Genomic DNA, 22,467 nt, shown 5'->3' with positions numbered 1-22,467 from the left:
AATTCGACCCCCCTTAATATGGAAATTCGGGCTACCACCGGCGTTCTGCAAAACCCACGTAAGCCCATTCAGGCACCCTGGGGCTGGCATTGTTCAATTTTGACGGGTTTCTGAAGCGACACCGTGTCAAATTATGACCTGCTCTACAAGCGATTGTTGAAATACTTGTCCTCGGGCCTAAACTGCATATAACATCGTTTCCTGCACCCCTCTGATGCGTGTGCAACGGCAGGTGTGCTGATGATCAACAGCCCCCCCTCATATCCATCGCTGGGCAGTGAGGGTGTCTGGTCGAGTAGCTTCGGTTTCAGAGTTTCGCTCCCAGCCTGCGGTGACGGTGGCTATCAGCCACACATATCAGCGAGCACAGTTTAAAACAATGGTTGCCTAGTTGCGTTTTTTTTCCTTTCTTTTCCGAAGGCACCTTCCCTCTCCAGCACTAATAAGGATCTCCCTCATTTCTGTCTTTGTGGCATTTTTGTTCTCCCAGTGCACTGAAACTTCATGCTCGTCACACGCTGTCCACTGTTTGTACGCTGCCCACTGTTTGTACGCTAGACTCTTGACATGCACTGTCAATGCAAAGAAGCTACAGCGCTACCACATCGCACATTGAAAGAAGCTGTGGAGACCTCTACCATTATGGAGCAGTTCTGCTTGCGACATTCCAGAAAGCACGCACGAATTAAAGCATTTGACGAAAAAGTGAGAAATTGTTGTCAATGCATAGTTTTCATCATACTGATCGTTGCCCAGGTTTTCACCAAATAAATTTTATTTTTGCACCAATGGTTTTGGGAAGTTTTTGGGGGCCATTCAATATTCAGTTAATTCGGATGTTTTTTCCACTCCCTTGAAGTCCGAATTAAGGTTTTGTCATATACTGATCTGAATGAAATGAAGGGCCTCACCTGTCTGCACATCGATGCACATCTGGTGGCCACCCCGCATTCCAGGACGGTTCTTGCCTTCCGCTGGAGCCACAGATGGAGGAACAGCACACATCATGAGGAAACAGAGAAGGAGAAAACCACTCTCCATGCAGGTTGCACTACTCACATTTCATTGCCATGCTCCCTGTGCCAACTAACTAGGCACCAGTTTACATACTCAAAGCACGCTCCAAAACTCTAGCAGAGCTCATGTAAAACCCTGCATCAGGATGTTGGCCAGAAACTGGCTCGCAGCAACACTTCGACTTTCAGCCTAAGGCCAAATTAATGTGAGTGAAACTTTCTGCTTGGTCAGAACGTGCTCGGCCTGAACATGCTCAGCCCGAATACTTGGGTTTTTTCTTAGACATCAAATTTACTTTCCACTGTACAAACTAAGAGGCCTTCTGGGAGGCATCTCCAGTTGATAAAACACCTTCATGTAAAATGCAGAATACATAATTTGTAGACTGGATCGGTGGCGAGAGGGCAAACACTAGTGCACGCACCGATATGACACACGCCCCACAAAGGGACACAGAACAGGGTCAAACCATGCAAGTCATGCTAATGTCGTCAGTGCACATACATCCAATCCTGGGGTAAGCCCAGCAAGTACTACCATACTGCAATCCCTTCCTTTCCTGTCACAAACTTGGAATCTGTTCCTGTGCCAAGGCTAACGCCATTAGAGGAAAACAACTAATGCAGACATACGCTTGTCTGAACAAAGGATGGGCGTCCATTTGGGCCTATACTCCTCATTCTTCAGGTACTCATTGAAGACACCCTCTGAAAAAAAAAAGAAAAAGATTTGTTCAGCACGTAAGATGTGTAAAGCATCTAGTGGTCTGTTTTAAACAGCTCTCTTATTGCAGTGTACAGGACGTAATATGTATAAATACAATAAGACTGCTGGCAATGATAATGTATGGTACAGTGTCGCAGTGTGCACAAGATAGCTGACTCACAAGGACCCGCATAGGCAGCAGTGATTCTCAACTTAAATAAGTGACACAAATGGTTCAATTACAAAGCGTACACATACAGACAACCGAACACTTTAAAGCAGCAATATGTCAGCTTTACGCTTACTTTTTCAATATCACTGCCAAATTGACGTCTCAACACTCATCCTTTTCCATCTTCTATCGTTTCTGCTTGCAGCAAAGTACAGTCAGATACCTTGCATGTGAAACACTGACAAGTCAAGGGACTGACTGCTACATACACAAACTCGGCTGTTCAGGACACGAACAAATGCTAGGAAATCCATTCTCTCTGTCTTAAAGTTCCTAGGCTTTTCACAAAGCAACCAATGCAATCACTGCACTGATGTTTGCAGGTTGATGATGCTGGTGTGAAAGAAGCATGCGTGAATGACATTGAAGAGCAAAGCAAAAACCAAGTCTGTGCTCACCATTGGCCGCCTTTTCCAGCAGCTGTTCGCAGCCAACAAAGTCGCCCTTCTGCACCTGAAACAAGCAACACAAGCATGCTGTTGCTCAGGGCTGTGGCGGATTGAGCATTGCTCCCTGCGGACAGGTCCCACGTACCAGGAGCTGATGCAGTTTTGTGAGCAGCGCGTCCTCCAGCTGTACCTTGGTCCTCTTCTGCAGGGACTCGAAGGCCTCGGAGTAGTTCTTCTGCCGGAAGTGCTTCAGGCAGAGGCGGATCGCCTCCTTCTCCCTGTACTGCAAAGGTTCCCCATTCCACTTACGTGAGCTATGGACTGTGCAGTGTGTGCCCTTCCCTGCACATCGTCGGTAAGTTTCTGCCTTGTCATCACAGTCATTTGTTACTCAATGACTATTGTACTTGCTAACCAGAGCACAGTATGTGCATGAGGCACCACTGTGACTGAAAATCTAAATGATGTCATCTGCCAAGTGCTTGCAAAGCATCCGTTCTAAGCTGCTATGTCACACAATGCAATGTGTCCATAAAACAAAACAATGAAATCAGCCTTTACCGAGAGTAAAGTCGCACATGGCCATTACAAATGGCTCAATGGCTTGTGATGCACACAGGCATTGATGATTTTCACGACCAAAATGGGGCCTCAAATGATCCAACATGGCAGCACAATGGAGGACTACTCTTAGGGTCAGCATGGGTGGAACCATGCTTGTTTTAAAATTTCACGATAAACTCACACTTGTGCTTCAATAGTGGTAGCTTAGTGCAGGCAAACAGTCTTGTTTATTGGCAAAACGGATCACGCACTTACATATGACAAATCTAGGAGCACAATTTTCGGCATAACAGGCGAGCGAGACCCAGCAACTGTCATGCAGTCACCACCGCTTCAGATTTGACTAATAAAGCTTCGCTCTTTTGATTTTTTTTTGCTCGTCAATTTTATAAACCGCTCGCAACTGCCAATATGAACATTAATTTCTAACCATGTGTGAAAGTGGAAAGCCAAAACCAATGAGGCCGCCTCTTCCGGCACGAAGCAGTTAAACAGCAGATGAAAGGCACGTAATGCATGTAAGGTCGTTATGCTACAATTCTATTCTTCTAGTGCTATTCAATTCTTACTATCCGCTAGCGTGACTGACTGATTCCAGGTACAGCTAGCAAAGACATAGGGCAAAAACGAAGTAAAAAAAAAAAAAAGACTGAAATGGACCCAGAATGAAATCATTATATCACCTCTCACTCTTCGTGGATAACGAAGCCCATATCACCCTACACGCATGCCATAATAAGGCCTTGCGTTACAGACACAGTCATGCACAAATCTCTTCATGCTCGAAATGTACCCGTTTGTCATGTGCGCTCAGCAGTGTTCATTACCAAATAGCGCATCATATCTACATGGGCACATTTAGTCCAAAGAGGACATCTTTCATAGGCTAAGTGCCTGATGTTAACTGCAGTGTCCTGGTCCTGCAAGTGTTCCACTACAGCACAGAAATTTAGTTTCCATTTTCAACGTGTATTGCTGGCACCAGAAAACTCGTGCAACAGCACTTAGCAGCTCTTCTATGTCGTTAGCATGCAAACATTTATGTAACAACCCTCACAATATATTTTACAGCAACACTCTGACATTATTTTAATGTGCCAGCGAACTGCTTAAGCAATGGAGCAAACGTGGTTCAACATGCGCTGATCCTTCTTTTGACTATTCCGCAACACTGCTACTGTGTGTCGTCGATTTCGTGAAAATTGCCAATAGTGCAAGGAGCTAAACACTCATTACTTTGCAGCACTTGTGACATATTGCGCCACCTCCAGGGTCGAATATGTAGACAACACATTCCAGTCTGGCCTGGTCTGCATGCACATAAATAAATGCTCGTATACACTATGCACCGACATGACATTTTGCTTCCACATCCCTTCGATTGTGGCCACTTTGAAAGGGTGAAAAAAAAAAAGAAATCAACTCACTGTGCTGAACCATCTCAGGGAAGACATCACCAGGTCTCTGTCCTCATTCCCTTGAAGCTCGACATGCCAGATGCTGAAGTTAAAACTGGGGCCCCAAGACTGGATAGGTACTGCAAACACAATTAAGTTTCGTTTTCTGTTATTTCTGAAATATTTGAAATGTGAACTGGAACATTTGAGATGATCAAAGATGAAACAAGAAAACGAAAATACTAGGATTAACCCCAAATAAAAGACAAGCCACCATAATAACTCCTTCTAAAACAAATTCAGGACTAAAACATGAAAGCTGAAAACATGCCCAAAAAAAAACCAATCAGTACATCAGTAAGCATAAACCATCCCAGGCAGCGTTATGTAACATGTCACAATTACAACCCAACCATAATTGTAACTTCAGGTTTGCTATGTGTTATTCAAAGAGATTTTGCCAATTATTACACCTTGAAGGAAATAAGCTGATTCAAACATGCTATCCTTATGCAAAAGTGACAAGTTTTGCTCAACTGACGCAAACATCTGACTTGGGACTTCTGCATTAAAAGCTTTTCAACAGACTTCTATGCACTCAGGGCATGCAAAACCGTAATGCCTCAATAGGCATTTAAAGACCCATCACACATATGGTAAAATCCTAACTTTCTTATCCTTCTATACATTTGCACACATTTAAAAACTGCCCTTAGTACTGGTTATGGCTTTTCTAATCTTGGAAAACAAAGAAAGAAGGAAGAAAGCGAAGAGAAGAAAGATTGCATTACCGATTTTGATGTAGCGTGAAGGAAACTGGTTGCCATTGATGGTGTGCTTAAGTGTGAACGTCTCTGTCAGGTGATCATTCTTCAAGCCGCTAGTGAGTAAGAAAAAAAGAAACAATAAAAAGGTGCAGCAGTCGCACACGAAAGTGTTCAATGATGAAAACATGAGGAGTCAAAGAGTGTTCCAAACCTATCTAGAATCTCCAGCATGTGTTCATCAGTCAAACCGCCATATATCTTGAACTTCTTCATATTACACACATGCGTCTTCTCGTACTTGCCAAAGGTTATCGTCTGCACTATAGCGGGCCGCTCCAGCTTTAGGACCAGGAACTGTAAACAGGAAGGGGAAAAAAAAAGTAAAAACACCGTAGTATGAGAGGGGACTAAGCATAAAGCTGGAACTGCATCAAATATAATAAGGCTAGCTGCTGGGCTCATAGGAATCCAAAGGGATTGAATTGCTGCACGGCCCAGCTGGTTTTTCAAACTTACAATCAAGTTGCCACCTTGCATTACATTTATTGAAGCAGTTCATGCATTGAAAACTGTCTTAAAACAATGGCACGCAAACTTTTGAAGCTCGTAGAGTTCTTGCTACATGCCATCTATATCTACCCCGCAGTACTTGCTATAAACTTTGGCAAACCCTTAAAGAAACTCCTTGAAACATGTTCTGCCTATCAATTGAATGGGCCCGTATGTAGACAGTGACAAGCAATAATGCTTCCAAGGTGTAAAAATTGCACATTCACTCGCATTTCAGATGCCTTTTCAAGACAAATGGTGGTTGCAACAGTTTGAACTACTTATTATAATTTATTTTATTCTGCTCTTAAAAGAAAACCACACACTATGTGCTTTGAAACTTGGTGTGCACAACTGTACTGCCTTCAAACGAGTGTGTTCAGAGTCAAGCTCTGCTGCACAATCAGCATGCAGCGGTACTAAAGCTACGCATATGTGCATCTGGCAGCAATGAGACAGACCTGGCGTTGCTGTCCCAAAACCAGATTTCAAAATGTGAATGAGCCTGTGTGCAATTAATGTTCAAACAAGCATGGCCACCATTTCAAGCGCTCTCTTGTTTGCATCCCGTGTGCGACTCAGTTTGCAGCTTTCACTCTAATGTAACTTTCAAAATGCGTCTCAATGCTCAACACTCTGACCTTGACTTTGCTTCTGCACAAAGGAAGCGTTACTATCCAGCTTTCGTGCCGCAACAAAACTAGAATTAATAGTTTCTGCTAACTTTTGGCTCTGTTAACAGCTTTTCTGCGGCACAACATTCCCTCGAACATGGATGACACACAACGTTGTAAGCAGTGCGCAATTAGTAAACTTTTATCCCCACAGAGTACTATAAAGTACACAAATTCACAAACACTTAAATGAAGCGCGCGGTTTCGCTTTCCAGGCGTTGAATTCAAAACACAGATGTTCCAGTGTTCTCATAATCACGACTTTTCTCGCACGCTTGCCGTAATTAACAAGCATGACAAGGCGCAGCCTGCGGCGTAGTCAAGTACCGATACAGTAATCGAAATAATAAAGCGAACACGATCGCAACTAGCGCTGTACTTACACTCGAAGCGCTCTGCCCAAAACTTTGAAAATACAAAAATAACTAGAAAAAGTGAACCTTGAAATAAGGAATTCACTCACCTGGGGTGGGTAATTGGAATCGGAAGACCACCTTGAATACTGGTCACCTGGTTTGTCCACGAGTATGTTTCTAAAAGAAACATCCACAGTAGCGAAAGTCAGAAGGCAGTTGAACCCAGTATAAAAATAGAACGGGCAACGGTTGCCACGGTGACGCAGCATTTGGCGCTTTAGCACGCTACCAACAGCGAAACGTTAACTAAAACTGCACGCACATACTGTATAAATGACTTCGTTTGCTTCTAAAAACAACCCAGCTTTGATACTGGAGTGAATTACAGAGACCAACCAACTTTGAATGGACTGCACTCAACTTCTCAAGGCTAAGAATCAGGCGTCAACGCCTGCATTTTGGCTGCGGAAGTTACTGAAGACTTTAGAAGTGGGTACGTACTCTGGTAAGTAAGATCCTGTGTAACTTGAGCATTTATGAATACTATACTTAAGCTTTTTGCAGACCGTGGACGCCATTTTTGGAGGTGACAGTAAACAATGACTGCCCCGCACCGACTGAAATATTTACAAGTTTTAAAAATAAACTAAAAATAAAATAAAACACGTTTAACGTAAAAATTTAGTTTTAATATTTGTTTTATGCATTTTAAAAATAATTTGTATGCATAATAAGATCAAAATATTTACTGCGGTACGCCTGTAGGTGCATCGCGCGGCATTCGAACGGCTGAAATGATCCGAACAGCGTGGATCCAAAGTCAACATCCTATCGCATTCGATATAAGGCTGCAACACACAAAAAGTGTTAGGAGCTCAGTTCGTAAAGCAATGCGAACCCAGTGCAGCTAGAAACTTACGCGTTTGGCCACCAATGCATAGAGCAAAGTAGTACACTGAATGAATGTGCAACTTAGGTGCTCCGTGTGAAGGCGATTGCTGTATTCAAAGCGTAAGCCTCCATTAGTTCACCCTGGACAAGTTGGAAGTTATATTGAACGCTATAGTACCGTTCACAACTTAGTTATAAATTAACCTGCCTCTTTTACGGCGAATTTTCACGAGTAACGCTTTAATACGATGTTAGACTGGACGCCTCCGAGACTACTTGCATCTTTGAAAAGAAGGCTGATCTGACATGCCACTGAACAGCAATAGATCCAGTTGTCAGAGTGGTTGTTGTTTTTACGGGCTTGATTATCCTTTTCGCCCTTCTACTTATCCCGCATTCTTTGGAATACCGCTACTCGAACAGAATGCAGTCGACACCATTGACAGACAGTATGTGTTTAATTTGAAAGCAATGGTCATCGCTGTCATCTCCATACGCTACAAGCCTGCTTCCTAACTGCCATCGCGTTACAAAAGCAGGATTTCTAAGAAGCTCATGTTAATGGATGTATTTTATTACGTATGTACTTTCTATTTTCGCACTTCTGAGTCGTGATTTGTTTTTAGTTAGAATTGATTGATGATGTTTGCTAAATTGTTGTTTTTTTAAACTTCTCGAAATTCTGTCTGCTGCTCCCAGCTTTTATTTCCTTAATTGATGCCCACCCTGCTAACGTCTCGTTAAAACATCACAGTATCAATAAATAAAAAAAATTGTATGAACACTTGCTCTTAGGCAGTGGCATATATAACGGGGAGTGGTGTGGCCCGAAATATATTTTTGGGAGGTCTGACATGCAGTGATGTTCCACTCGGGGAATTTCCCATTCTGTAGAGAATTTGAGGGGTGAATTTTGGTGAGAAAGGAATTTTTACGGGGTTTCAGGGGATTTTAAGAACCGAAAATTTCTCACTTTTTCCAGCCTGAGGGAGTTTTTCAGGCTAACGCAGAGAAAAAAGGCCTGAAAGGGGAAATTTTTGGTCTAATTGAGGGAATTCTGGGTTAGGGCACGGAACATCACTGCTGACATGCTGGCTCTTGACAAAAGGCGAAAGGCAAAGTGAAGAAACTGTTCAGATTACTCACTCGGAGTGAAGTTCGCGGTGCTGTATTTTGTTTGCCGCATCCGGTTCGCGTTAGTGGAATGCCCATTACGTTCTTTCTTGGGCCCTCCGCACAACCTCAAAGAAGGGGTGGAGCTCAACGGCTCAATGGGAAGGGGTGGAGCTCAACGGTGGAGCTCAACGGCTCAACCCAGCGGGATACGGGGGGCGCCGGATAGCGGGGGATTACGGGAAAGGTCAAACTCCCTTCAGGGACGGATTCATTAGGTCGCATCCTGTGTGCACGTGCTTGCGGCGAGGCGGACCCGCGTCACAGTGCGTGGCTTTTGTCCCATGTCTGCAGCGGCGTGCGTTGACAGCTTGAAGCGCGGTCAACAGGATATTGCCACGCTAGCTGCAGGCATGGGGAGCGACGATGCTGAACAGATGGGTTGAAGTGACTTTCCTTGAACTTGGGTCAACCGGACGTTGGGAAAGTGGAAGTGTTCGCGAAGCTCGCAGCAGGAAAGCGCAATTCTCAAATCGTGACGGTAAAAAGCGTACATATGTGTACGGTGCCGCGATGAGTTGCCTTCTTTCCCCAATCATTGATTGGCTGTGTTATCTTTTCCAAATTGTTGATTGGTGATGTTTTCCTTTCCCCAATAATTTAATGGGTGGATGTTTCTGTATATACCTGATTGGTTATTCTCCCCACCGAGGGCGGGGGCATAGGTTTTAAAACCAGCTGTTTCGGCAGGACCGAGGGCTGGTTTCGTCACGTACAACTACGAGTAAGTCAAGTGTAATTCTCCTTGCTTGTATCTTCCTTTGTGCTTTTAATTGTTATAAAAAGTTAACCCCTCCAAAAGTGTCCTCTTGCAATGTGATTGAGCAATTCGAATCTGCAAGACGACAAGCATCCTACAACAATTATCCTTTGTGTAATTCCCCTCTATCAGATAAGGCAGAGGGAATCTCAACTCTTGGCGTCCACATTTTACGGTACACCTAGCTTCTACCTTCTCCCTTGCAAGACTTCTAGTCTCAGCCTTGCCATTCGCAGTATGGAAATGGTCAAGTTGTGCTTGCAACAAACTCAAGAAGCGCCTCTTGATAAAATCACTGACGTGACAGAAGGGGTTCGATGACATATATGCGAATTTTTTGTCGAGTTAAACTATATAGTATTGTTGACTTAAATGATGGCTTGGAACATCAACGCGTAGCGTATACCACAGTGTTCTCAATGCTTGTCGCTCTAGAACCGAAACTGGCTGCAATAAATGACAGCGTGCTAAGGTTTCGCGGAAACCCGCTGTGAACAAAGCCAGATCCAGTATTATCCATCGCGCTCCGAAGCGAGCGAAGCTCCTAACAGTGGTTACTATACCTACATGGCAAATAAGGTTGCGAAACTAAAGACAAATGTCGTGGCGGAATTTCTGTAATGCGGTTTCGATGAAACGGGTAGCGCAATTGAAGATAAAAATAACAAAATTATGAAACAGCACACAAAATGAAATACAGGTGTCGCCATCACCGGCCGATTTCGTAAGTAAAATGCTTTAATCGTGGCCTCCGCGATTGGCTCTGGCCATGGCTCTGGCGGTGCGCCGTGCTCTATCGCGGAGGCCACGCTTTCACCGACACCGAATTTTATAACGCGCATCCCGGAGGCTATGCTACACCGTTCCTTCCTTTGAAATATCGGCAACAAGTCGTTCTCAGTGCACACATCCCAACTTTAAATTGAGGGACGGGAAAATTTAAGAATTCATGCTTTTTTTCAGCCATAAATGCGTATTTTGCTGTTGGACTAATGTAAACATACCCAGGAAGAGCCAGCGAATCATTTTTACCGATGATGATAATTCGGTAGAGTTGTCTTCGCTCTCCCTTGCATCATCATCATCATCATCATGACTACGCCCACTGCAGGACCAACTCAAGTTTTTCCAAATCATCAGGAATCAACTAAAAATAAACAAAGAAACATATATTCACCCCCCTCTAAAACAAAGTGCGCGTTTAAACCACAGTGCCGCCGTACAGAGCCCACCTATGTGCTTTTCAAAACTCTTTTTTCCCCTCATGTATTAATATGTGGAATGGTCTTGCGGAATTCATTGTCACAGCTCAAAATGTCAAAGAGTTTGTGAACCTTTTGGAATTATATTACAGGCAACAGGGGAATTGACAACTGATCATGCTGTTATGATTTCCCTCATCCTTGTTTGTTAAGTTGTTAAGTATTCATGTTTTGATTATGTTTTTTGTGTCTTGTCGGTGCCTGACGTTTTTGTTCCTCGATAATTAAAATAAAAACCTCTCCTGTTATGGCCCTCAAGTGAGGGCTACAGTATTCCCAAATAAATAAATAAATAAATAAATAAATAAATAAATAAATAAATAAATAAATAAATAAATAAATAAATAAATAAATAAATAAATAAATAAAGTAGCACCGAAAGGCCATAACAATGGTCTTAATGTCCTTTCTTTCTCACGTTTATTAAGGTTACAAACAAACCTTCCAATCAAATTTTTCTTACCTTCATTAAACATATGAACACCATATATGCAGCATTCCCTAAAATGGTAGTCTGCAAGACCAGATATCCACCAGTTGCGACAGTACACAGCTTCAGTTAACAATCTGCAAATAGAAACGAGGGTGATACTTCAGCACTGCAATACGGCAGAGTACATGCAACTCACACACTCATCTTCTAACGGATGACATCGCTTCAAGCTTAATAGCCACCTGCGAAGAGTGCCCCATGGGCGATAATGGTGAATGTGCAATATACAAAGTTTCCTGACGAAATTTTGGGGCCGTGCATACACTCTGTGGAAGACAACATCTTAGACATGTAACTGCAAAATTTCGCTAGTTGGCGAACATCATTACTGCATGAACAGTGCAAAAATTTTATGACACAATGCTTGATATATGACGCTAATGTTGGTTTATAGTTACGATTTGAATATTATAGTAACTTTTAGAATGTTTAATGTTTTATAGTTATGATATGAACATTGAAATAACATTTCAAATGTAACCTTAGTATTACGTTCTGATTGAACTAAACTGACATTACGATACAACAAATGATGATATTTGTCAATTTTTAACATTTGTGTTACGTTACAATAAAACATGTAATGTTACTGCAACTTACACAATTTTGTAACGTTTTTTAATTGTTCAGTGCTACCTGGGGAACTATAGTACTAAAATACACACAACAGCAGTGCAAAAGTGTCATTACCGTGCCCTGTGTTTTTTGCCTAGAGCTGCAATATGCCGATGATTTACAGCACCGTCCAGCTTTAATGCTATACACTGTACACGGATGCTACGAGCTAACGGTACTATATCATGTCTATTTTAACATTTCCAACGGAGATACCATGCAAAGCTACAGTCATGGTTTTTCTCCAGTCATGGGGTACAAGTACTACAAGTTCAAAAGGAGGCTTCCGAGATCGACCTATAGCTAATGACTGTCAGTTGTTCGAAAATTGGACGCGGTACTACGCTACTGGCGTTTCCTCATGGATTAACGCTTCCTAGTTTCGCTCTCTCTGACATTAGTAAGCAGCGTGTACAGCGTTTAGGAGAGTGACGAGGGCGCGATGTAGGCTGCTATTCCAACGCGTCGCTGCGTGGTCGGGATGGAATTTACCAGAGCGTGACGGACAACCCCAACTCCCCGCGGTTAACTGTCGTTTTCAAGTGCGCGCATTTCATCACGCTACCAAATCGTGGCTCACATGTATTTATTTAGCGACGGGTTGTGCGTTAAATATGAGAATCGCGAAGAGTGTACATGCAGGAAGTGAAAACCTGTCTCAATGAAAGCAGAATGCTCGAGTTTCATTATTATTTGTTCATATATCTTTCTCCGAAATATGTCTGTCGTGCGAGGCTGTTCCATTATCTAAATGCTCTCGTGGAAGAAAAAAAAAAGAAAAAAAGGGAAAAAAAGAAGAGTGAAGAAAGTGGGCCTGTCAGTGACGCACGTTTTCCTCTTTTACGGAATTGGCGCGAATGCGCTCGCCACCAGGCCGCGCCGTGCGCACGCGCGCTTTCTTTGGCGCGCGTTTCGCGTGCCGGTCGGGGTCGCGCGGTTTCCGCTCTCGTATGTGCACGCTCCCTCCGTCTCGCGCATTTCCCGTCTCTTTCTCCGGGTGTGGCAGGCCTCGATGCATGCGGGAGTAAGCTCGCCCAGCGACCGACACCTGCGACTCGACCACCCAGATACATGCGACACACGAAGAGAGAGGATCAGTAGAGGGTTGCGTGAAAGCGCATGCCTCTTGCGTGCGCTGTCTTCGATTTGAGGGGCCTCCCAGAAAGAGAGGGAAAAAAATGTACGTTGAACCTAGATATAGCGGAGTTGAAGGGGCTCGTCGATTACTTCGTTATAGCCCGTAGCTACGTAGCCCTTGTTGACAGAGCTTCAAAGGGTAATCCTCATTCATTCGTTAAACACCAGGTGGTCGAAATTTCCGCAGCCCTTCACTACGGCGTCCCTCATAGCCTGAGTTGGTTCGGGGCGTTAAACCCCAATAAACCAATCATTCATTCGTTATATCCATTATTTCTTTACAACTGTTTCGTTATAACGAGATTCGACTGTATACTGCCCTCTGTGACAGCGGGCGCGTTGGGACACATTTCGCGGTTAAATTTGCCCTAACGAGACAACACCAGGACAAGGACACGACACGTCGCATCAGTTTGAGAGGGACGGTGAGGGGAAATTGAAGTTGGCCTGGATAGACGTTCTTAGTTAAAAAGTGCAGAAGACTGGACGAGACCCAGCGGCCTCGCGCTGTTGTGCTGTTTGACTAAGGATTATTGTGTTGCACAGCTGCATAGATGGATTACAGGAATCTAATGGCACTACGTTATATTTGCTGAAATTAGAGCTTTTATAAATTAGAAAAGGCGAGAAAAAAAAATAGAACACAGCTGTCGTCATCATGACCGATTTCGTAAACGAACTATGGTGGGTCCACACACTTTCTTGGGCGCGGATATCAGATGCTATAGGCTACACCTTCACTTCAAAGCGGCGATCACGGAGTCATTTTCGGTGTAGACGTCACAACTTTGAATCGAATGGCGGATCCAATTTTTCTCAGCAATGAATGCGTCTATTTCTGCGAAAAAAAAACAAACAAAACAATCATCAGCATGTCTATAGAATCGATATTTATCAATTGGATGGAGTTGACCTCGGTGTCCCTTAAACCACCGAGTCACCGTCATCGTCGTCCAAGTTGAAAGGCTATTAGGGCAAATTGAAGTTGTCCCATATTGTTTGATTTTCACGCGCAGAACGAAGCGTTTATAAGCGAAAAAAGGTCAAAAAGAAAAGAAATACGGGTATCACCGCTACAGGCCGTTTTCACAAGCAAACTGCGGTAGCGTCGAGTACTTTCTTTTTTTCTACGCATCTCTGAGGCTAGACCACACCCGCTTCTAAACAGTGATCACAGAGTCCATACTTCTGTCGACGCCATCATCAACGTTGCGAGTTTTAATCGAGTACCGGGCGCCTGGGGATATGACTCTGCAACACCCACATTGCCTCCTCTTCTTTCTCATATGGCAGCAGGCCGAACTCCGTCTATAAAAAAACGCCATCCTCCTCCTCCCCCTTCCCTCTCCAGACGACAGGCCGTAGTGTGGCGTCAGTTGCCGACGGGATTCCATTCTATACAGCACTTTTCTATGGCTGCCTTAACCCCGCCCTTGGTCCACTGCGGTGTCCATACTGTGGTGGCCACATCCTCTCACATGGTCTCGCATGGTCTTTTGTACATGGTCTGGCGGTGCCGGGCCATCCCTCTATTTCAGCTCAAGTCCCCCACCGACCTCCTGGGAGAGGCGGCTGACCGACCCCACGGCCAACGGCCAGTGATGTGATTCGCGCAGAGACGGGGTCTACGACATACGGGGTCCCGGAATTGGGGCACCACCCAGGCGATGACTTAAATGCCAATAAAGTTGTCTATTCACTCACTCCTTTAAGTAAAATACTGGACAAAGGCCTCTCCCAACGGTCTCCTACTGCCTGTGTCTTTCGTCAACCGTGGCCGTAATATCCCAGGGTTTTCTTAAGCTGTTCCCTCCATATGGGTCTCTCTCTCATTTTTCATTACACATCTGTTCATTCAGTGTTCACTCTGTCATTCTAAAAGATTACCATTTCTCAGGACCTTTTCTGCGTGCAAGGATGATCTGTGCTGATATATGACAGTTGGACAACAATGGATAACGCTAATCACTCAAAATCATTTCTTGGACAGGATAGCTGTACAGTTATCTATAGGTTATCTATACGTTAAAGAACCCCAGGTGGTCGAAATTTCCGGAGCCCTTCACTACGGCGTCCCTCATAGCCTGAGTCGCTTTGGGACGTTAAGCCCCCATAAACCAATAAACCAACCAAGAAGATACCTCGATGGGCCTGAAGCCTGCTTCACATGCAACCGAAATCGATAGCGAATCCTGGTGCCGCGGCCCAAAAACCAGTTTTGGGTCGTCGCGCCTGCTCGAGCGGCCGAAGCGGCTATAGGTTCCAACAAGTTGGAAATTTACGCTGCGACGCGCCGCTCAATCGCTCAATTCATTAGGTGTCAGTGGTTTAAATCAACGCAAACACCATATGGGGGACACAGCGGAGAGAATGTCAGTCTTGTCTTACGCTGGATATCCACGCTGTAGTATACGAGCGGAACCCTTGCGAATGTGGTGTAGTACGGCTTCAGCCCCCTGGTCACACGCGGTTGGTTACACTCTAAACAGAAAGGAGTAAAAAGGGTGTAAAGCTTTCCTCTAGCGCACGCCCTTTCTTAAAAAGGGTGTGCGCTAGAGGACAACTTTACTCCCTTTTACTCCCATATAGGTGTATTGGCGTTTGGAGTGTACGAATGTGCCTTTGGAGAATCGCTTCGAGCCCTGAGCTATTTTTCTTGAATGCTCAACAGGGCGCATTATAGGCGAGTCTGTCAGCCACATCGTTTCTCAGGACGCGTATATGCGATGGGACCCACTGAGAGCGTCCAGAAAATACACATTCCCATGCATAGATTACGTGTATAGCTACATTATTTGGTTAGAAAACTTTACTTATAACCCATTCGCCACTATAACTTATGGGACACCCCATAGTAATGAGTGTATAAGTTTGACGCGATTGCATCCTTTCGGAGGCGAGTGTCTACGAGCTACACGTTGCGCTGTATTGTGGAGCTGAAGTGTCGCATTTGTTGCTGGTCCTTGCAAAGCGTGGATCAAATTATGTACCGTCACACTGGCAGGCCTGCAAGGTCATGCAGTGTTGATTCATAATTTTCAAGAATGTTAGATTTTCGTTGCTTAAATGCTAATTATTGTTAGGAAAAGGTTATCTTAACGCTTATAATAAAATTAAAAAAAAAACGTTAGAAAAAACAGACATACAGAACATCGAATTAACGTTTGGCCAAAACAAAAATGTAACGTTGTTGTAGTGTTTCGGTGCTACCTGGATGAGTTTATGTAGGAAGGTATTTTATGAAAAGCATTTTACTGCGAAAGCGGTACCAGTGGTACTTGGCGAAAATGCCAGCGTCGTCTGTGTGAGACTCGGCGAGTAAAGCCTCTACCCTCCAAAAGTTCCCCCACCTCTATACTACAGAAGCGCAACCCATCAGCAAGCTTCCCATGCAGCAGCGGAACGGAAAAAAACAACGGCGAAATCCAGCCAGCTGCCCTACATAAGCCCCACCCACCAGCCACCTCACCACCCCACCCCCCCATCCACATTAGAACAACTTGCCCACCACACATCCATTCACCCACCAAAAACATTAATTAGAGTAAAAGCGGGAAGGAAACAATCGATGGTAAATCCAACTACTATCGAGGCTTTCCGGCATCAGGTTTCATGATCATCCTGTCTATCAATTCGATTTCAAGAACGAACGAGTCTTATAAACTTCAAATCTCAAACTCAGTAAACAACAGTGGAGAGGAGTACGTACACTGTTACACAATATCAGGGATGAGTCGTTTAAAACAGTTTAGAACATCAGTCCTTGCTATCGATGTAACTTGCTTCACTTAGAGGAACAAAATAGAAAAAAATTAGAGGGGACATTTAAGCTCCGCCTTAAGAATATGACGCGATAGAGTTTATGAGTTAATGCCCATACATGCGGAAATGGCCATTCCCAACTTTACAGTGATGTGTCCCTGGGAGCGCTCATTCCACTCCTTGCGCAATGGTGCAGTGGTTAAGGGATGCGCCACTGCCCTGCGATGACAGGTGCTGCCACTGGTGGGGCTTGCGCGACCCAGGTTGCTCTTCCGGAGCAACCTCTCGCGATCAACCATTAATTTAACAGCCACCTGCCACGGTGGTTAGTTTGCTCACAATCCGGTGGGTAGGTTGTGAAGACCCCGCAAGATCACGTGACCTAGCTTGCCCACCTGGGTTGCTTCTCTGGGAGTGGCTGCCTGAGCCACCCTACACTACCCTGTATACCGCTCACAACGCCGCCGACGTCGACACCGGACCTTCTGCGTAACGGGGCCTTTAACGCTCTCGCGTTTAATACAGCAAAAAGCCGAAAGCATTGAGTTCGGTTTAGCGATTAGCAGGGATGAAAAAATAGCCCCAAGGAAGGATTGATAAGCCATGAATTATTTTTTTGTTACCTCGCAGGTTCGGAGTTCATCGCGCACTAAACGTCAAATCAGCTGAACAAACCATAAATTATAACAGACAGTTCTGGGCGCCATGGAAAGGTATATTGTTTTGGATATGACGCCCCATGCTCGGTCACACAAGTTCTACGATATTCGTAGCACAGTTCGAGCTGAAAAGAAAAGACGAAAAGAAAGGAAATTGTCACGACTATCAAAAGACACGCCAGTGCCGACGGTTACGTAAGTGCAAAGCAGAGCCGCCTATTGTCATTCGTCATACGCATTCGCCTCACTGACAGTACACCGGAAGTGTTTGGCGACGGTTCGCATATAGCCACCTACTTCCTCCGTATCGAAAGCTGTCGTCGGCGTTGCACTTCTTCGGGTGTTACGCAAGCGGTGGAATCAAGGGGGTCACACTGCATCAATCGATACTACGCTGGCGTCGCTCCCTCGATGCCGCATCATCATTTGGTGCGGGTGACGACACGGTCGCGCACGACGCGACGACGCTAATTTCTTCGCTCGCCTTTCCCTCTCACCGAACGCCACCTGCAGTCGTAGCCGGAGGAGTGTTCCGCCCTCCCCTTCGCCTGCGCGGCGCGCGCCTCGAGTTGTCTCTGTCGACGCGACTTCCTCACGTCGACCCAAGCGAAAGGCACGCGCCGCTGTTGAACTGTGCACAAGCTTCCGCGCCGCTTCCACGGGCCGCGTCGACGCACGGCACGCCAGCCAGCGGTGGCGAGGGACAGCCGCAGAGGCAACCGCAGCGTCGACATCGTTTTCTGACCAAGAATGATTAGGGTTAACGGGCCTCCCCTCCGCGCACATCGCACGCGCGCTTGGTCGCGGGCCGCTTTCTCACGGCGGAAGGCCTAGCCGGAGTCATCATCATCGAACGCTTTCGCTTTCTTTTTCTTCGATTCACTCTTCTTGTGTGCGTGGTCTCTCCATCGGAATCCGCGCGCTACGGTGACGCGTATGCGCCGGCCGAGTGAGCGCGGCGGTGACGTGACGGCGGCGGTAGTTGCGTCGCTACGACGGAGTCGCGGGAAACTCCGTTGGCGCAACAGCGAGCGCTCGAGCGCTGTCTACAATGAGCGCGTCGTTTCTTTACCCCCCTCCCCCTTTCCTCTGGATCCTACGCTCGTCTAGGCTGCGACGCGAGACTACGAGCCGTCACGCACACTATACCTAGGCGCTCAACACCATTGGCAGTATTCAGAAAACCATTAGCGTCAGCTCCTTCTTTCCCTCGTGGGCGGAACGCGGGGAGGCAGGCGCTTTGTTTTTAGGAGAAAGAACTGCGGGCATGAACGAAGAAACAATGCGATGGAGCCGAAATGCAGGGGTGTTGTGTAGGGGAGAGGTTTAAAGAGCTCGCGCACTGCCTGCGATACCGATCTCGAGAACTGAAGGCCGTATACGAAATGTTTCCTTCGACTGAAGCCGTGTAATACGAAACCTTGGTGGAGAACAAATTGGCCTGAAATAATGGAAACTCGGGAATGAATCATCCTGAATCGCTCGACGTCGGCGTGTTTCACTAAAAAAAAAAAAAAGGATTGAGCAGGTTTTACTGTTTTTCTTACTGCCAATATAATGACGCCAAATACAAGGTCTGGCTCAAGTTACATTTGGTTGAGTCGAGCTGTGTAGGTTGCTACTATTTCATGAGTTTTGGCCACTGAGCGTTATTACTGGTCGGACATGATGACGATCATCATCATCATCACCATAATCAGCCTGACTACGCCCACTGCAGGGCAAAGGCCTCTCCCATATGTCCCATGCCCCATGATATGGGAAAAAAAGAAATATAGATGCGATAATTTGCGAAGATAGTCCGGACCGGGGCGCTCATGGCGCACTATAATGGAGAAATGCGAAGATCAGGGCTGACTAGGGGCCCATAGTATTTGAGTTTAGCTGAGCTGTTGCAGGACAGGGGCACAGAAAAAACAGGACTAAGAGCGAACTTTCAGCTCGATCATTTACCACACATGTAGAAAAGGATGACTTTTGGGTAAAAATAGAACATCTGTGCAGTGAAACAAATGCCAGTTCACGCTTTCTTTCTGTCAGTTTTGCGTTCGCGGCTGGTAACAGTGCAGTGCGGAACAGAACATGATTAACAATGAAGCAGGGGGCTGTTAAGCATACGCTGTATGTCTTGGCAATAAGACAGGATATTTAAGACAAAAGCTCAATGTCTGTTCCCCGTTTGCATCCTGGTCCCCAGGTACACATTTTTACCTCATTTTTTAGGGCTTCGGGGCAGCTTTTGTTATCACCTCATATATGGTCAGGGAGAACAGCCCGGGCGATTCCACGAGCCCTCTTCAATTGACTTGAAGAAAAATAAGAAAACATCACGGACCACCACGACATGTTCCGGTGATTGTTGGTCCTTCGACAACCCCGCCCTAACAAAAATTTCTTTAGGTAGTCTATAGACTGTCCATAGACTTCTGTCTATAAAGTCTACAGACAGTTTATAGATTTATGGTCATACACTCTTAGAGGAACTTTGTCTATAGACAGTCTATAGACTAAGATTAGACAAAAGAAATTATCTACAGGAAGACAATAAAGTATATAAGAAGTCTATAGACAGTCTATAGACCATTTTTTTTTATGGGCGTCCCACGTCGCGCACGTATTCAAGGCGGGCCCGTGATCAAAGAAAAAAAAATTCCGGCTGCGGTCTTGTTCCACATACAAGCATAGCATTGCTTCATTAGTACAACAAATGGAGTCAGTGCTTGCTGTCTTTTGACTAGAAAACCGTTCTTTTATTGCCATAAACTCTGTGATAAAGAATAGTGTGGACTGAGCAGGGTTACTATAAGCAAGCCAACAGAGAAAACGCCTTGTCGGACCAGAGGATATGAACAACGTGGCAAAGAGCACCTATAAAAAAGTTCTATAACATTCTGTAGACTTTCTATAAACTCCCCTGTTCTCTAATAAAAGCGTCTCAGGCGGGGATATGTCAAATGTCAGCGCAACGACTCTGATAAAACACACATAGGGGGGGATACCCGGCGCGCAACGAAATCTATTCGCCTGCAGTTTGTTCCAAGGCTTGCGCCTTCCCTCCGATCTGCATAATCGCCGCGGCATCCTTGAGGCGGCCACGAGAGAAACCCGTGTTTGACAGGTTTGTCGCAGAGCCCCCGTTAGACGCATGCACGAGCTGCCACGCGCTGTCAACTTTGACAAGAGCGTTCTGGGATAGAATGTCTATTCTGTCAGTCCCTATAGTACGAGGTCTGCTCTGTATACGACAGCCAAATCGCCGGCGGCTGTTGCACTGCCTCGCAGGAGGCAGCCGGAATCATACCCTACAATTCTGGACGAAAGAATTTTTGAACAGGCAAGAGTTTATGAGCGCAATTTTTTTTCATATACTGTAAGATTTCACTATAAAAATCAATATATCCGCAGTTCTCCCGTCGGCAGGCTTGAATTTTTTTTGCTATTAACGTTTTTGCCGTCTTCAAAAGTGTTCCCCATTGGTTTTGTATGACAGCCTCAAATGCTCGATGCGAGTGATGGAAAAACTATAACAGAAAGATTTTGCTAAATATCGGAAGAATGGACCACTACCTTCAGTATTTCTGTGCCAGTACCTTGCAGTTTTCCAATACTGAAAATTTCTGTCCAAGAAAGTTGAACATGATACTGGAGCGATCCCTCTTCTCTGAACCGTGGAGCTTGGGCGCCAAGCAAAGTCTCCTCTATCTTACATCGCAATACTTAAACCATGACACGGAAGATTTGGGAACCTTATCTATAGGACGCTCTGCGAATGTTACCTGGACCAGTCGTGCATTCTTTTATCATGCCCACATGTATTCGCTGTCATTTTTCACAAGTACCTGCTTCACCCCTTCCAGCTGAGGCACTTCGTAGGCGAGATTACTCACTGCCACTATGGCTTTCATCACGAGAATTCTTCGTTCAAAACCCCAGCAACCCCTGACCATTCCAAAAGCGTTGTACAGAGCCAGGCTTGGCACCTGTTCAGTACGCTTAATTATTGTCTGTCCCTTGACCAACAAGTACACGACAGGGTAACAGTTAATCACTATCGGTCAGTTTCACAACAGTATCTGAAGCGAACGCAGTTCTCAGGCCATAACGCATAGCGCAGACTGCACATCGCGCGGTACAAGCAAAATCCGACAGAAGAAGGGCCAAGATGCAAAGTATCATCTTCAGCTCTCGAAAAAGAAGAACAGGTGTACGGGCTTTTTGGCACCCTCTGTGCGGCACAGTGACACGGGCAGGCGTGCATGCTCTTGTCATTGCACGCGGCAAACTTGCGAACGAATGCGAACGATGGCATCTACGTAAAAACCGACGCACCTCCCCCGCTCCCACTTCACTACAAGACACACACACATAAACACGAATGAACGCACACGCACAGACGCTTCACGCCCGCACTGCTACCGTTCTTTTTTTACTTGACGACTTCTGAAAGTCGCATCCCGAGTACACGCCCTATTTCGGTCGTGTATAAAAAGTTGGGCGTCCCGCGAATGCGATGCGCACCACTGTTCGGGCAGACGGTACGAGCGGGAGCATCTGTGTGGCGGTTTCGGTTTTCCTTCAGGCGTCGTCGTAGTCGTCGAGTAGCAGCAGCCACTCATCTCCGTGCGGTGCTCCCCAGCTGATGTACAGCATGCTTGCAGTGAGTAAGAACGGAATCCGACGTCTTGCTGAGGCAGCAAGCCGAGGCGTTCACCCTCGAGCTTGCGCAGGGAGGGCTAGTTTTTCTTTAGAGGGCATTAAATTAATTAACTGCTCAACTCGTCAAAGTTTCATGAAAGTTCCAGACAATGTCAAAGTTGTCCAGGCTTCACTCAGTAAGGACTCCCCGAAATGTGGGTATTTTAGTTATTACAGATATTGCGGTCAGTACACACTGACCATTGCGACTATAGCTACGACAGTGAGCCGCGGAGAATTGTCGTGGCCCACAGTTTTGCGGTCCCCTTCCGCGTTTAATTTTCCGTGTTTATTTAAGTTCACACAGCAGCAGAGCAGTGCAGAAAGATCCACTCTGAACACCGGTAGCCAGTGATTCCAAATATTAGAT

General features: G+C 45.5%; 1 protein-coding gene across 4 annotated transcripts in view; it reads right to left on the bottom strand.

Moving 5' to 3' along the window:
• muskelin (muskelin 1) overlaps positions 1–7,244 on the bottom strand; it is a 58,819-nt gene extending 51,575 nt beyond the window's left edge. For all 4 annotated transcript variants that reach the window (XM_089570853.1, XM_089570855.1, XM_089570854.1 and 1 more), the window contains exons 1-9: positions 7,152–7,244; positions 6,758–6,827; positions 5,283–5,425; positions 5,096–5,184; positions 4,335–4,444; positions 2,489–2,626; positions 2,353–2,407; positions 1,650–1,724; positions 912–974 (exon numbers count right to left, since the gene is read on the bottom strand). In XM_089570853.1, the coding sequence (XP_089426979.1) occupies positions 912–974; positions 1,650–1,724; positions 2,353–2,407; positions 2,489–2,626; positions 4,335–4,444; positions 5,096–5,184; positions 5,283–5,425; positions 6,758–6,827; positions 7,152–7,228 (820 nt within the window). In that variant the 5' untranslated portion in view covers positions 7,229–7,244. The remainder of the gene's footprint in view (positions 1–911; positions 975–1,649; positions 1,725–2,352; positions 2,408–2,488; positions 2,627–4,334; positions 4,445–5,095; positions 5,185–5,282; positions 5,426–6,757; positions 6,828–7,151) is intronic.
• Positions 7,245–22,467: the final 15,223 nt, after the last annotated feature.

The sequence above is a fragment of the Amblyomma mixtum genome, chromosome 2, assembly GCF_055824585.1.
Source record: "Amblyomma mixtum isolate Tamu chromosome 2, ASM5582458v1, whole genome shotgun sequence".
Lineage (NCBI taxonomy): Eukaryota > Metazoa > Arthropoda > Arachnida > Ixodida > Ixodidae > Amblyomma > Amblyomma mixtum.
Note: the sequence above shows the minus strand (reverse complement) of the source record. Positions and strands in the feature narration are given on the sequence as shown.